This window comes from Mya arenaria, chromosome 8 (genome assembly GCF_026914265.1).
Source record: "Mya arenaria isolate MELC-2E11 chromosome 8, ASM2691426v1".
Lineage (NCBI taxonomy): Eukaryota > Metazoa > Mollusca > Bivalvia > Myida > Myidae > Mya > Mya arenaria.
In genome coordinates this window covers 34,961,104-34,978,831 of record NC_069129.1, presented here as the reverse complement: position 1 = coordinate 34,978,831, position 17,728 = coordinate 34,961,104, and the positions used below count along the sequence as shown (strand labels likewise).

At 37.0% G+C, this 17,728-nt stretch overlaps 1 protein-coding gene across 1 annotated transcript in view; it reads right to left on the bottom strand.

The window, feature by feature from the left end:
- The window catches only part of LOC128242732 (translocon-associated protein subunit alpha-like), a 43,031-nt gene extending 25,303 nt beyond the window's left edge, over positions 1–17,728 (bottom strand). The window contains exons 1-3 of the mRNA XM_052960000.1: positions 17,551–17,728; positions 12,820–12,956; positions 2,830–2,929 (exon numbers count right to left, since the gene is read on the bottom strand). Coding sequence (XP_052815960.1) covers positions 2,830–2,929; positions 12,820–12,956; positions 17,551–17,626 — 313 coding nt within the window. The 5' untranslated portion in view covers positions 17,627–17,728. The remainder of the gene's footprint in view (positions 1–2,829; positions 2,930–12,819; positions 12,957–17,550) is intronic.

The following is a 17,728-nucleotide window of genomic DNA, read 5'->3' as shown; positions in this document are numbered from 1 at the left end:
ATTACTTTAGAAGTGACTATGTTGAAGGCTTAATAAAATTTAAATCTATTCCCTTGTTACTAAAAATAGAAAGAAGTGGAATCTCCAACAAAAAGGGAGACCATAGAGGAAGAGGACAACCCATGGAACAGATGACGATGGACTTATAACAATAGCTCACCCCGGGCTCTGGTGAGCTAAAAACAAAATTATTTCTACAGTTCATTTTATATATATACAGGTATGTCACACATAACAAGAGCACCGCAAAACGGAGCATTATACGCCCAAAGAAGATTCGGCTTGAGGTATTTAATAAACATTTAGGTTATGCTAGTATACTGCTTACTAGGTGTGAAGTGTTTACAACAAAGGCTTAAACTTCCAATATTGAAACGGAATTAGCCTTTGAGGTACCGACCTGGAAAGCATGCTTGACAAATCCTTTTAATGAAGAGATGATTTATATAAAGTTATTTGAAAAATGCTTTAGTAGTAACCCAGTTATGGCCTGGACATGGAATTGATAACGTCCCCCCCCATGGTGATTCTAGTGTTTGAGGTATGGACCTGGAAATTGCGCGCGACACATCCTTTTAATGTAATGATGCTTTGTATAAAGTTATTTGAAAATGACTTTATTAGTGACCAAGTTGTGGCCCGGACACGGATTTGCTAACGCACCCCCATGGTGATTCTAGTCTTTGAGGTATGGACCTGGAAATTGCGCGCGACACATCCTTTTGATGTAGTGATGATTTGTATAAAGTTATTTGAAAATCGCTTTATTAGTTACCAAGTTATGGCCCGGACACGGATTTGCTAACGCCCCCCAGTGAAATTAGCCTTTGAGGTACGGACCTGGAAAGCATGCTTGACAAATCCTTTTAATGTAGAGATGATTTGTATAAAGTTATTTGAAAATTGCTTTAGTAGTAACCCAGTTATGGCCTGGACATGGAATTGCTAACGTCCCCCCCCCCATGGTGATTCTAGTCAGTTGGTAAAAATGAATAAATTCAGTGTATTCTTATATTTAGAATAAACCCTACATTTACAGTCAAGTAAACTAGGTTTAATCATTAAGAATCTTGTATAAGGTGCGCCCACTGCCACTTTTACACAATACCTGAGTCAGATTTGGCATTTACAATGTTTCAGCCACTGAGGTTGAATTCTAAGTCATTTAAGTGACAGGAATTAAATCTTAATGATTAAGAAGGGCTCGTTCGCTACGCTCACTCTGCCCATTCTTTATCATTAAGATTTTAATCGAGGTCTTCTATTATTTAGCTTTAAACAAGAGCTGTCACAGTATGTGACGAATGCCCCCGAATGTGACATTGACCTACGAACAAGGTCAGTACATGAAAAGTTGATCTTGCCTTTATGTGTCAAATACCTATGGCAAGTTATTTTAAATTTCCTCTGAACATAAAAAATACCACCCATACTTGACAACCTACACTGTTATGTCCTTATATTCAGAATTCTCTTGTGAATAAACACTTAGTGTATCTTTCACCTTAGAGGTAGGGACATGGGTCTTGCACAGGACACGTCGTCTTCGTATGTGGAACACATGTGGCAAGTTATTTTAAAATCTGTCCTTACAAGGGAAAGTTACAGCCCAGACACGACAACCTATACCCTATGTCCTTGTATGCAGCACTCCATTGTGAATAAACACTAAGTGTGACCTTGACCTTTGAGGTAGGGACACGGGTCTTGCACGCGACACGTCGTCTTGGTTTGTGGAACACATGTGGCAAGTTATTTTAAAATCTGTCCATACAAGGGAAAGTTACAGCCTGGACACGACAACCTATACTCTATGTCCTTATATGCAGCACTCCATTGTGAATAAACACTATGTGTGACCTTGACCTTTGAGGTAGGGACACGGGTCTTGCACGCGACACGTCGTCTTGTTATGTGGAACACATTTGGCAAGTTATTTTAAAATCTGTCCATACAAGGGAAAGTTACAGCCCGGACACGACAACCTATTCTCTATGTCCTTATATGCAGCACTCCATTGTGAATAAACACTAAGTGTGACCTTGACCTTTGAGGTAGGGACACAGGTCTTGCACGCGACACGTCGTCTTGGTATGTGGAACACATGTGGCAAGTTATTTTAAAATCTGACCATTCAAGAGAAAGTTACAGCCCGGACACGACAACCTATACTCTATGTCCTTATATGCAGCACTCCATTGTGAATAAACACTAAGTGTGACCTTGACCTTTGAGGTAGGGACACGGTTCTTGCACGCGACACGTCGTCTTGGTATGTGGAACACATGTGGCAAGTTATTTTAAAATCTGTCCATACAAGGGAAAGTTACAGCCCGGACACGACAACCTATACTCTATGTCCTTATGTGCAGCACTCCATTGTGAATAAACACTAAGTGTGACCTTGACCTTTGAGATAGGGACACGAGTCTTGCACGCCACACGTCGTCTTGGTATGTGGAATACATGTGGCAAGTTATTTTAAAATCTGTCCATACAAGGGAAAGTTACAGAGCCGGACGGACGGACGGTGCGATTTTAATATGCCCACCTTCGGGGGCATAAAAATTATACGAAAGATTAATTCAACACCATTCTCCAATGATGACAATAACGTTCTTATAAAAAGCCTAATTAAATAGAAAGAAAAAGCCTACCTACCCTACTTGTTTTTGAAGAGGATGTAGTCCTATCCAAACTGCTTTTTTGGCCTGATTTCCAATGGGTACATTTTCTTTTTATTGAGTTACCAATTTTTACCCAAGTAAGCATTGAGCACAAGATTCAATAAAAAAACTACAACTAAAATACTGTTGAACAATTAATTACCATTTGTGTTGACAGGTTTCGTAAAGAGAATGGTGGCTTCTGCATCTGGTGATGGTTTCAGGACCCCTTCTTCCTCCTCTTCATCCTCCCCTTCTTCTGTCTAGATATGTTAGTCAAATGTTAAATGAATGATTGAATACTAGGCGGAAAGTCATCAATGTAACTAACTGAACACACTCTTGGGACCACTTTCAAGTAAGGACAGATTTCCAAGGTTTTGACAACAAAAACCTTACCTTAGCATTTATTTGTTTTACAATTTTTTAATAGCTAGAAGTGAAAACAGCTTTAAATGGCTGCTTTTGAACTTTGCCTCAAGTTGCAGGATTTTAGCTTAAGTTTTAAAAAAGGATGTGGCGCTGCAGAAGAGTGCCTAGGGCACAATGTATACATAGTTACAGATAAGGTGTGTATTTGCATAAATACCCAACTAAAATAATAGAAAATGCAATTATTTTCAAAATTGGTAGGAAAATGCAGAATTCGCAAATAAAAATATGAACACATGATAAATTAAAAATAACTAAAAATGTGTCCATAGGATGCCCCCACATGCTGCGTTGTTAAATTTCCATATATGTGCATCAAAATTATAAGTTCCCAAACTTCATAACATCAAAAACCTTCCTGAAAGATCTCATGAGTATATGAGCAACACAAGTTTAGAAAGCCCAACTTCATCACCTAAACAACAATTGGCATGGGTTCCTGATGTTAGTTTAAGTTTTGAGCGACATGTCCAGAAATGCCATTTTTGCTAATTCGAGGGCCGTACCACTGGTTTTACTATGTGCAGCATGAACCCACATTCATGACTCAGGTAATATAGGTTTAGAGTTAATAGCAGCACAAGTTTGCATAATACGGAGCAGAAGGACAAGGGCAAATCTATATGCCCTATATGCATTGTTTCCTATCACCTTAATAATGACAATTGTTTATTGTTGATACTCAATTAAAATCAAAACATGGTGTAAATAGAACTTGAAATACTCATTGAATTTATTTCAAAAATGTGGAGTAATACTCAATCACATTGGCGACATCGATCTGTTACTCAGTGTATAGGGAATAACTGAATAATTTGAACATCATGAAAATGTTAGGAAATGTGTTAAATTGTAAGTAATATTGGTTAAGTATAATTATTTAATGTATATTAATCATATTGTAAGTTTTCATCAAATCAAAAGAAATAAAGAAAGCCATAATGCTGGTCTCCATGCGAGCAAAATGATACTACCAAAACGAACAACATTTTTCCTTATTATGTGCATCATGACATTGGTTCCACTGATGATTTAATATTACATGCAAAAACACTGATGTTTGCTAAGGACCAACGGTTGTGAAATATGCGAGTCCCGATTCAGAGCACACTTTTAAATGAATCCAGGGTTCGAATTTAGGCTCGCATCTCGCAAAATGCGAGCAACATTTGCAAATTGCGAGTGACTTTTATTCAAGCTCGCAAAATTCTGCGAGTGGCTTTTTCTAGACAACAAAATGTCAAAAGGAAAGTAGAATAAACATGAACTTAACTCCGCTACCTAGTCGAGTGTAAACAGCTTATAAATGGCATGTTAAAACTACCAATATGGTAGGCAGTACCGAGTCACGCTCGAATAATGATTTCAAAAATAAAACAAATATGGAAAAGGCTGAGTATGACGCGTGCAGAATACAAAGTAAGTACAAATGACGTTATCACCTAGCTCAGTCATTGGCTAAATTTAGAGCCTTCGCGCACAATATGTAAACCCCATCAACATTTGATTACTTTGACAAGTTGGACGAAAATATTAATGTCAATGAACAGCTTTGTTATAAAAAAGGGGCCAGCTGCAACCGATATAGATTTGGAGCTTACGATTGAGAAAGGCATGATTAACCAGTGCTCCAGCCAGGATTTGAAAAGGGGAGGGTGGATTTTTGAAAAGGGCAAGATACATGAGTCGTATAGGGGTGATTGTGAGAGGGGTCCAACCCTGTCACAAGGGGGGTCCGCCCATATAATTTGTTTTGTTTTCATATTCAATTTAAATCATTTTCCATGATTTTCAGACTCTAACAAAATGGGTTGTTTTTCCCTCAAAATTTAGAAGGGTGTGTTTGAATTTCAAAATTAAAATTTGTGTTTTTGTCTGTGTTAGTATGATTGTACTTTTCTGAAGTCTTCTTTCGTGCGATGTCACATATTTCTCCTAAATATCATGTAAAATGAAGAAAAAAACAAAGACAGTTGAACATTTGAAGCAATCAAACAAGAGATGTTTGTCAAACATTATGCCCCCTGAGCGCCAAGTTGCCAGAAATATTTGGACAATTGAATGAAATATGCATGGACTGAAATGACAGCTGATTTGTCATTGGATGCATATGAGGCAGGTCATCTACTGGTCATACCTAATCTTCATGTCAAGTTTGATGACCATAGGTCCGGGAATTGTTGAGTTATCACTCGGACAAGCTTTGGTCTTCCAACAGACCGACCGACATGTGCAAAGCAATTATATAACCCCTCTGCTTCGAAGGGGGGCATAATTAAACTAGATGTTCACTGAAAACTGATACTTCAACTCATGCATTTAGTGACATATAAATTTCTACTGTCTACTATATAAGACAAATATCAGAACAATACTCTTACTTTAAAACTTTACTGAAGAAAATATATCCTTGATGATCATCTATCTTAGTTTGAAACAAACATGGCACTTAGTGGATAGAGGAGCTTGAGGCAAATTTTCTCCAAAATTGCATAAGATGCACTTTACTTATGATAACTTAAGAAGGCAAATAAATGCCCAACTAAAATAGTAACATAAAAGAAAATCATTTGTATACAAACATTTATACATCAATCCCAATCATCTGTGCATGCATTAAAAAAATATGGACAATCAGAAAACCTTTTTTCAGCTTACAGTCACACTGACCTTGACCTTTGACCCACTGACCTCAAAATCAATAGGGTTCATCTGCTGGTCATGACCAATAAGCCTACCTAGTATGAGGTCCCTGGGTCAAAGCGTTCTCAAGTTATTGATCGGAAACCGTTTTTCATGTTAAGGTCACACTGACCTTGACCTTTGACCCACTGACCTCAAAATCAATAGGGTTCATCTGCTGGTCATGACCAATACACCTACCAAGTATGAGGTTCCTGGGTCAAAGCGTTCTCAAGTTATTGATCGGAAACCGTTTTTCATGTAAAGGTCACACTGACCTTGACCTTTGACCCACTGACCTCAAAATCAATAGGGTTCATCTGCTGGTGATGACCAATACACATACCAAGTATGAGGTCCCTCGGTCAAAGCGTTCTCAAGTTATTGATCGGAAACCATTTGGTATTCCGACCGACCGACAGACAGACCGACCGACCGACCGACCGACCGACATGTGCAAAACAATATACCCCACTTTTTTCAAAAGGGGGCATAATAATTAAATGCACAAAAAATGTAGGGGACGAAACTTAGTTTGGTACGATCGGGATTGGGTACAAATGTTATATTCAGCCTGGCTGTTTATTAATTGTCTTTGGTAAAATTATGTTTAATATGCTGATGTTTTAGAATAATATGACAATAAAAATCACTGCCCTTGCTTAAAAAATAACTTATAAAACATAGAACATTGATAAAATAACTCGGAAAATCGTTCTGACAAAATGGTGTAGACATGATAGGTAAACGCTGCATAAGGAATCAACATATTTTTATGGGTGACAAAGAAATTTTCATCATGAATATTTAACAAATAAACTTTCAAAACATTTACTGAAAAAGTGATGTATTTGATTGTGTTAGCGCCACCTTTCTTATGTTTACATATCGGCAGTGACCGTCTGCTTCAAATCAACAATGTTTAAAATGGCGAGTCTCGTCTGTACAATACAATAAACAATTATTTTAAAAGATTTAATTGTGCTTGACAACATTTTTCACCATCCCTTTGCATTTTCTATCGCATTTTACGAACTTTCATCATTGATTGAACAAGCTCTCAATGTATATTCTGATTGGCTGACATTCAATAGGCAAGCCTCCTGCCGATGTTTCCCTATTTGGCTCTTTCTAAATATCGGATTAGTAGATGACCGATTATGAATACACAGGTCGTCTGCTCACTACACAAATACACAATTAGCTGTCATATGACTTGGTCAAGGCACATGGGAAGATGAAAGGGCAGTATGGCATATTTTAAGCAATCAATGGGGGCATGGTGACACCTAACGGGAACACTATTATCATAAGTATTACGTAATTTGTCTCAATTATGACAGCGGATTAAGGGCTGTCAATCTTTTATAATGATTTCATAGTAAAAAGGGCACTAACGGGATATTTGGCGCTTATAGAGCATTTGTGAAAAGGGCACTACTCAAAAAGGGGGCAGGGCGGTAAGAAAAGGGGCACGGGCGCTGCGCCATTGAAAAACGGGCTAGCTGGAGCACTGTTAACTGCATGACCTGCACGCTTTGTAAACAGTATGCGCCACCATCCATGTCCTCGAATGTAAGAGCTATTCCCAGTTTTGCAAAGTTTTTTTTAACAAAACAACACTTATTATTACAAGGATTTTCTAACAATCGGCACGAAAAAGGTTTTTATTTTCACAGTATATTGTACCAATATTACCCAAAGTCTTATACTCCGTTTAGACTATATCAAAGTATATGACGTATTGGAAATTCCCACAGTGATAAAATGAAGAGGTTAAATATGAGACCACTAATTGTTTTTGTAAACACTCAGCAGGTCTACTTAATATTGCGTTTTGTTTATAAAATAATCATGAGAAGTGGTCTAATTTCCTAGCAATCAGAATAAAATTAATGTATTATCAATTGATGTACATTAATTTTGCAAAGAGGAAATTAAAAATGTTGTCTTTTTTCAGTTTATTACTGGTAATAAAACTGAAGAGGGAGTCTGTGGTGTACCACGTCAAGTCAGAAATGCACACGAGAGCGTTGAGTGTTAAGGCTGCATGTGACAAGCAAAAAAGGTGTCAGCCTGGAGGCCTAGAAAAGGGGTTTAAAAACATAGAAATTAAAAACTAAGATACACTTAACAAATTTTTTTAAACTGCCTATTATGTTGCAGCTGAGAAGAGGCCATTTTCTGATTTTCCTAGTCTGTTGCAATTGCAGGAGAGCAATGGGCTTTCACTGGGGGACACCTATCACAACGATAAAAGCGCCAACATTTTTATTTAAAATATTGGGGTTATTTTCCATGATCAAGTGGTATAATTACTGGATAAAGCAGACTATTTTAGCATATTTTGTGACGGCTCAACAGACCTGTCAGACTCTGAAAAGGAGGTCGCAATGGTCAAAGTCTTGGAAGACTTTTATCCAAAACTAAAATATTTAAAACTTGAGGAGCCTGAGAATACAAAGGCAAATGGAATTATAGCAGCTATTGATCATGCCTTTTTTTGTGAATGATTTGCAAAACTACAAACAAAAAAAGGTAGGATTCTGCTCCAATGGGGCTTGTGTCATGATGGGGGTCAGAAGAGGAGTGATTCAACTAATGAGAGAGGAGGGGAATGCAGAATGGATCTTGCCCATGTGGTGTATGGCCCATTGACTTGAACTTGCCATAAAAGAAAGTCTCAAATCAACATATATGGATATGTTATTGAATTTCTTGATTTTTATAAGGGATCTGATAAAAGATTCAAAGAAGCTAAAGATATAACAGAATTATTAGAACATTTTCTGAAACCTGAAAAGGCCAATGGAACACGATCGGTAGATCAAACTTAAAGCTGTTAGCAAGCTTTTTAAAAATTGGCACATTAAAATTTCACAAATGGAAAACTATGCTGAACAGGGGTCGACACTTACCATTTTTCCAAGGGATCCTGAAGGGACACCAACATGTGAAATCAGGTGTCCCTTCGTGAAATTAGGAGTCCCTTCCACTTTTTACATTTTTTTCATTGTTGAGCCTTTTTTAATATTAAATTCAACACATAAATACAGTGGCTTTTACTTTTCAATTTGTAATTCAAGTATACACCATATTATACATGTTTTCAGCAGCATGTATTGACAAGTTAGTAGCACTGAATGTCAGAAATGTGAACCTCTGGCAATGGCAGTGAGGTATATTTGGGTCTCTAAGTCGGTAAATTGGGTTCAAAAGCGGTAGAATGTCCCTTTTGTTTTCAGTCAAAAACAAAGATGGATACAATGTAAACAAAAACTTGATGTTGTTACTATTTTTAGATTTTCGGAAAATACGCATAAAATACATCATGCTTCAGGGTCTTGTCAAATGTTGGTGCTTTTCATCGAGAAACAGTAGGAATATTACATCTGGCTTGTGAAAACTCAAGTCAATATTAAGTAGAGCTGCTCATAAATCAATCAGACTGCCCAACAGGTGGAGTGCATACTGGAAGAGCAGACGACCAAAAATTGTGTATGTTAATTTTTCGCGCCAAAAAGTCGTAAAATTTTATAAATTGATTGTAGATCAGGGCTTCTAAAAACCGGCAATTTGCCGGTCTGGACTGATTTTGACCAAGCCAGACCGATTTCAGTTTCAAAAAGTGTATAAAAAAAATCGGTCCGAAATTTTCTCATTTTTTTTTATAATTTCAGTCCAAAACGACTGGGCTAGTAAAAGTTGCAGAAATTTTAGTACACAAACATTCATGGGTCATTCACACATTCAAAACTACCCCCAATAGGTCATAAAAGTGTCTTAGTTACCATGTGACTAATGCGACCAGCTGCTTTTTCCGCTACACTGATCACTCTATAGCCTATCTGTTAATTAGCAGACGCTTGCAATCGGTCCAATCACGTGTATTGGTAGGTCGCAGAAGACACAATTAAACTATGTGTTAATTGTGTGCTTGCAGCTATCCTGATTAAGTGTTAAAATCAGTCCATATTTTCACATGGCAATTAATATGAATATGCTATGTCATCCTCGATCATTACATGATATATCCGTTTGTTGATTACCAAACTGTTAAATCTAAATTGTTCTTTTAAATTGCATATGTCATTGTCAATCCGAACCTAGTCATTTATAGGATATAAACAGCGACACGCTTGATTAACAACATAGTCTGGAAGCTTACGTCATTTTAATTCGCAGCAATGAAAAAATCGTTGTCGATATCACACGTATAGCTTGAAGCCCAGATTATAAATCTAGATATACATTATTATTATTATCCAAGAGTATCAGTTGAATGTTGACCCACTGTAGATGCAATACGCAAATAAATCATAATACTGTTTCACTTTTTGTCGTCTGACCGCTTCCCGACAGCCATAGTTATTTATACGATCGCAGTCGTTCTTATTAAAAACGCCGCAGAACTCGATGGGAATCTCATTTGAATTAAGCTTGCATCAATGACTATCTGAATCCGCTATGCGACTCTAGAACCCTCTTAGGAATTGTGACATCGCGAAAAAATATTGACAGGAAAGACGTCGCGAAAATGTGTGACATTTTTACGTAATCGGACTTTTGAACAGGTCTTTTTTTTTTCGGTGTGTGTGTCGCCGGGTCCAGACCGATTGCCGCCAGGTCCGGACTGATTGAGGTCCCAAAGTTTTAGAAGCCCTGTTGTAGATTATTAATAAAACTTTGCAAATTTTATTTCCATTATGTTTTGATCAACGCATTAAAATATATGTCTTTAAAACTAACAAAGAATACTGGTTGAATGCCAATTAACAAAGAATGCTGAATGTAGGATGCTGGTCGTTTGTGCCGTAAATGTAACTAACTACTCGAAGGTCGTATCATAAGGTATGAAAGTCAGCAGTGTTGGCATCTTTTTTGTTGATAATGTAAACAACAGAACTGAAGCGTTAACCCGCATGCACCCTGTGAAATGACCTGTTTATTTATAGATTCATGACGTAACTATATATAGTCAAAAAGTCAGCTATACTTTCGCTTTGGTGTGTGCGATAATAATAATTATAATATCATTTTGACATGCACTGTCAAGAAATGAAGTGGGACCCGACTTCAGGTAATAAATTAATGAAATGCTACTTATGCTTTTTATTGAAATTTAGCGTTTATCGGTCAGAAATTTAAGTGTCCCGACGGAATACCGGACTTCAAAGTTTAGGTGTCCCTCCCGAAAAATTGGTGTCCTCAGGATCCCGTTAGTGTCGAACACTGCTGAAGATAATACAAATAGGGCCCAAGACAAAGCAAAAGTTAAGGGTTATTTGAATAAATTGCGACTACACAAAATAGTTTTGTACATTGCATTTGTGAAAGATGTTTTGAATGAAGTAAGCAAGGTCAGTTTGTTGTTTCAAAGGGAGGATATCCTGTTTCTAGTGCTGTCACAAAACTCCAAAGTGCGTCATCAGTGCTGAGAAATATGATTGATAATGAAGGGGATCAGCTTGTTGAAATCAGAAATGAAATTGTTGATGGAAAGTTACATGGTCACACATTATGCAATATTATTCAAGACCAGTCACTTGCTGCAGATAGGGCCAGAATCATTCAGTCATTGTTATATTGTATGAATACCAGATTTAAAAATTAACAGAAGAACCAATATTCACTTCATGTTATGCATTTGATAAAAAATGTCTTGACACTGACACATTAGCCACACTCATGAAGATCAAAATTGCAGGTGTTCTACTCAAGGAGTATGATCCTCGACCTGCTGTATACAGGTGGTGGCACTCTGGGGAACGACAAAAAAGACCAACGATTCAGCCATATGTTCCAAGAAATTAGTAGTTAATATCTTTAATACTGGTGCGGTTGTATAGTAGGCTGAACATTGTTCTCAAGATTGATACTTTTTATATTCATGATGTCTAAGGTGTAAATATCTACTTTAATTAGACATGATAATAAACATGATAATAAGGGAATAAAGCAAATAATAAAATTGAGAGTTGATTTTTCATTTTGAGTTGCCTCAAAAAGCACTAGCCAAATTTTGCGAATGCCCTTCAAAGTTAAATTCGAACCCTGAATGAATCACAGATATAATTATTTGAAACAAGAGATGTTTGTGAAACATTATGCCCTCCTGAGCGCCATGTTGTCAGGATTATATGGACAATTGAATGAAATATGCTTGGACCGAAATGACAGCTGATTTTACTGATTCTACTGGTCGGGCCCAACTTCAATATCAAGTTTGATGACATAAGGTCTAGACAATGTTGATTTACCACACAGACAAGCTTTAAAATTATTTTACCTTTAAAGATTACTGTGACCTTGACCTTTGACCAGATTAGCCCTGAAATCATTAGGGGTCATCTACTGGTCAGGCCCAACCTTCATATCCAGTATGAGGGCCATAGGCCCAGGAATTATCGAGTTTGCTTTCATGGTCAATGTGACCTTGACCTTTGACCCCTTATATCAATAGGGGTCATCTACTGGTCAGGCCAAACCTCCAAGTCAAGTTTGAGGGCCATGGGTGCAGACATTGTGTTAAGTTATCACTCGGACAACCTTTTACCATTCAAGGTCACTGTGACCTTGACTAAATGACCCCTAAAATCAATAGGGGTCATCTACTGGTCAGGCCCAACATCTAGTAAAGTTTGAGGGCCATGGGTGCTGGCATAGTCGCTTTATCACTTGGACAACATTATACCATTCAAGGTCACTGTGACCTTGACCAAATGACCCCTTAAATCAATAGGGGTCATCTACTGGTCAGGCCCAACCTCTAAGTAAAGTTTGAGGGCAATGGGTGCTGGCATTGTCGTTTTATCACTCGGACAATCTTTTACCATTCAAGGTCACTGTCATCTACTGGTCAGGCACAACTTCCATATTAAGTTTGATGACCAACCGTCCAGGAATTGTTGAGTTATGACTCGGACAAGCTTTGGTCTACCGAATGACCGACCGACCGACATGTGCAAGGCAATATACCTCTCTTCTTGAAGAGGGGCATAATAAATTACGTTATAGATAATTTTAAAAACTGTCCTACTTTTTCAGATTCCGTAACAGCCTGACCGTCTTCATCACCAGCTCCATCATCTGTCTCAACAGTGGCCTCATCATCATCCTCTACGTCCTCACCCTCCATAGCATCATCTCCATATGCCACCAATTTGTTGCCTACTCCTTTGAAAATGCATATTAGGGAAAATTCAAATACACTTGTTTAGACACTCAGGCCAAATAAAAAAATAGGTCTGTTTCAGGTAACCCGACCGACCCTATTTTTCCCCGCCGACCCTATCCTATTTTTTCCCTGAAAAAAATGTGATTTGGGTACGGAAAGCATTTGTTACGAAATAAATACGAAAATTTGACAATATGAGAGTTGGATTTCTGATTGTATTTACCCCGTAATTCACAATAGAGTTCGGACACCTAAACATAATATTTTTTTTCGCTGTCCGAATTCATAGAAAATAACCATTTTTACATTTTATCTACATGTATGTTAAACCTGCCTTTTTTCTTCATGTCTGCATTTTACCACTTATTAATTTATCCGTAGTTATCAATAGTTATTATGCCTTTAAGTGTTACTCCTTCATCAAGTTAATTAAAATCCCATTCAACACCATTTTATACATGCATTGAAATGAATAAACACCTTTTATCGGCTTCAGATCAAACAGTCACACTGTGTGACGTCACATAACTCACAGTAGACCCACGAGGATCTCATGGAGAGCATGGATATTGTTATGCAGGATTAATGTGTCTGGGTGGTGTTTTCGATTGTAACTTAAGTATTGCATTTCCAACTTTAATTCATCACATTAATTAGTTACCTATATCATTGAATGTGTTGACTTTTATTGATGATTTAATGAGTACAACTGTACTTAATTGCTTCTTACACTCTAAAAGTGTGGTACAAGTTTTAAAGTTTATTGGCAGATCGTTTTACAAAAATGTCATGTCTTTGTTTTCTTAATCCCTTGATTGTCCTTGTTGTTTATTTAATCCTCCAATAAATATTTCACACTTCCTCTTTCTACATGCAATACATCGTTTAGGATGGGTATTTACTAATTAACTTGCCAACAATGGTGTATACGGTTAGGTAGATGGATAGATAGATAGATAATCTTCGTCTGTGAAACTTGATAAGTGTGAAAGTTACGATTGATGTCCTTTGGATGTCCAAATATTAGGTACTCAAAATAAATTATTTTTATAAACAATTACTGGTGGAGCAAAAAATATCAAATTTAGAAACAGTGGGAGATTCTTATCGGTTTTCCTCCGAGTTTCGCTGTGTTTTTACCTCGTATTAACGCGGCGATTGTAATTACATGATCCACTGATCAGCCTCGGTGGGTGAACGAGTAAAAACGCAGAGGAAAGAGGATTATGATCAATTAGATGTCATGTCCGCGATGACCAAAATCCGCCGAGGAAAACGGAAAGTGGTAGTTCCGCATGGAGTGTACTGTATTCGTAATGTAGGGGCATTTATTTTCATACCTGATGCTTGTTTATTCGCTATTAATTCATATTCGTTAAGTATAAACATCGAAAAATACAATGCACTAAAAAAAATATGTTACTATCTAAAGAATTTCGGAAAATCGCGAAATAAGGTCATTGGTATCAAAGAGGAGTAAAACGTTGACTGGGACTGCACAGGTTTGTGGGCATTCCCATCTCGTTTTCCTCGTGGAAATTAACACAATGTTGCAAGTTATTATTAACTACCAATAATAGAACTATATTTAATTGATTACGCGCCTGACGTCACAGGTCATGGTTCAGAACCGTGTTAAAATGTTGGCCATGTTGGATAAACAAAAAAATCGGCTGGCTTGTATAAACAAAAGGCCATAAATCATTATATGGCACATGTGTCACTTCTGTTTCGCTAATCCGGTCATAAAAATGCGCATCTGCTTCTACAAATTGAAGTAAGTACAAATATGTTATAAAATAATGACTGTCCATATTGTTAAGAATGACTATCCCGATTGTAAAACTTTGACATGACCCAATTTAACATCGATCAGCTGTTGAAACACGTGTTTTCGAATAAAGAAGAATGCAATTTAGAATAAATTTCTGCCCTTGTTCACTTCGGTTTAAAACAAAATTCCTGAATAATGCCATTTATATTTCAGTGATTGTCTGACGAATCTGAACATTCTGGCTTCAATTAAAGTGAAGTTGAGTACGATGTCGAGATGGCGAATTCGGACCTCGGCGTCACGCGCACAACAATACGCCAAATGGGGATTATTATAATCAAACCCAATAATGACCCTGGACATGAACAAGCTTGCGGTGATGTCACTGCTCAAAATAACCCATTATTTTGATGAATTTTACACGTACGTTGGGTGAAATTTAGTACGCTTTAAATGTCACAAAGTGTCCAGATATTTCTTTTGGTTATTAAAATGGAATAAGTTAGCTGCAGGTGAAATATCTAGAACCACAGAAAATGAAGTTAGATGTTTAATTTTCAGAGGTTAATAGTGATTCAGTGGCTGAAAGTATATAATTGGTAGAGAAGAAATTACATATTATTATTAGGAGGGAATAGCTAGCAAATGTCAAGGCATGTGGTCTGGAATGTTATAATATTATCCTGAATCTGAATTTGACAGTAGTTTGGTTCATTAGTTAGCCCTGACTGGGGGGGGGGGGGGGGGGGGGGGGGGGGGGGGGGGGGTAGTACTCAGTTTCAGTATCATATTATAGTACATTTATGTTAAGGTTCCCTGTTACAAAATAAACATGCACCAGAAGACTAGAATGTTTGGTTAACTAGAAATGTGTCCATAGGACACGGATGCCCCCACTTTGGTTTTTTGTCACAGAAAATAAGCCATAATGATTTTTGAAGTATTTTTGGCAAAAAAGGGCCGTAACTCCTAAATGACTAAAGCGATTTCCATGGCTATCGAACTTGATCAAGATATTATGGTCACAAACATGTGTTTAAAGTTTGGTGAGGATTGGACAAACAGTTTTCAAGAATTAGATCGGAAACAATCTTCGGGACGTATTTTTCAAGTCTTTTTTTGCAAATAAAGGGCCGTAACTCCTAAATGACAAAAGCGATTTCCATGGCTATCGAACTTGATCAAGATATTATGGTCACAATCATGTATGTAAAGTTTGGTGAGGATTGGACACATACTTTTCAAGAATTAGATTGGAAACATATATTTTTGAAGTATTTTTGGCAAAAAAGGGCCGTAACTCCTAAATGACTAAAGCGATTTCCATGACTATCGAACTTGATCAAGATATTATGGTCACAAACATGTGTTTAAAGTTTGGTGAGGATTGGACAAACGGTTTTCAAGAATTAGATCGGAAACAATCTTCGGGATGTACGTACGTACGTACGTACGGACAGACGTACGTACGGACAAGGGCAACCCTATATGCCGCCACTTTGTGGGGGCATAAAAAGGCTTAAATTCATCCCACAAGGGGCGTTGCCCCTTGACCCTAACAGGGGGAGGACATTCAGACCCCCCGCCTACTTTTAGGATATTCCCTGCTACTTGAATTAATTTCTACACCCCTGCATAAAATAAAATACACTTTAAAAATTGCCCATTACGAGATAAAATCAAACAGCTGTTCGTACGGGTACAATTTAAAATAATAAATATGGCATAACGTTCTTATGAGTATTTTTTTCCATTCTAGCTTTGACTAAATATAAAACTGGTTTTATAAAATCCTATGAGACTCACACAAGGCTATAAGCCAAGAAAGTAGTAAAGATGTTTAAATTAATAAGGACTTGTAATTTGCCGAGCAACATTTCAATTATGTGTCTTATATAATTATGTATTATAAAAGTTCATTTTAAATAAAATAATTCATTCAATTTTGTAATTTAATGTTCTAGTACACTTTAGATATCGCCATTACACATTAATGAATGGCACAAGGGTGTACCATACACTTTACTAGATCGCATAAAGGTGTAAAGTACACTTCAACCAAAAACGTTATCTGTAGCTCTGTAGCAATCAAGCTGTTCCTCCGATGGGTCAAGGCCTTTAAATGCTACAGAATCTGTTCAAATGAATTTTGTTTGAATAAAAATGTCAATCCGTTATGATTGCTATAGTATGTTGTGTTCCCTCCGCCCTTTTAATTCATTTTAAGACCCACTTCCAACAAAACTTAATTCCTTTTTCTGTACTGAGTAAATTACACCTTGAAAGACAAGACAAGTTTTATCAGCCTGTTTAATGTTTCCTCAACATACAAATGACATCACATTTAAAATTTCTTTTAGATGTGGTACTTGGAAAACATATGCACCCTCTCCAACCTCAAATCTGGACCCCAGCCCCTCATTTATTAAATAATTTTGCTTAAATGGAATTGTTATCAGTAGCAATCCTTGCAAGCATGCAGTTTAGATGGACATAAAGAGTCTGCCAAGCACATAAAACGTCAAAATACAAAGATTTTTCAAAGCAGAGTTAAATTGTCTGTTGCATTGGACTCTGAAGTATTTAATTTATGAAGATGATATTGTTTTATTTAAAAAAAAAATGAACTGTTTAAAATAGCAAGCAATTTTACTTGCAGGACCTGACATGACATACATGTTTGAAAACTGTTAATGTTTCATCTATTGAAATAAATACTTATTTAATTATATTAGATGATAACGCGCTTAAAATCATTCTAAATATGCCACGTCCTCCCCCTGAAAATCGTTTACAAAACAATTCGAAGTTTACATTACCGCTTTCGAAGATCATAACAGTCGTTGGCAAAACTAACAGCATCAGCAACAAAAACCTTCCAAGAACCGACTTCATTGTTGTAGTCTTAATATGATTAATCGCTATCAAGAGATCCGAGGGATATAAAGTTCAACGCAATTTTTTGTAGCCGGTTGAGCTGTCAAGAACCGGAAACGG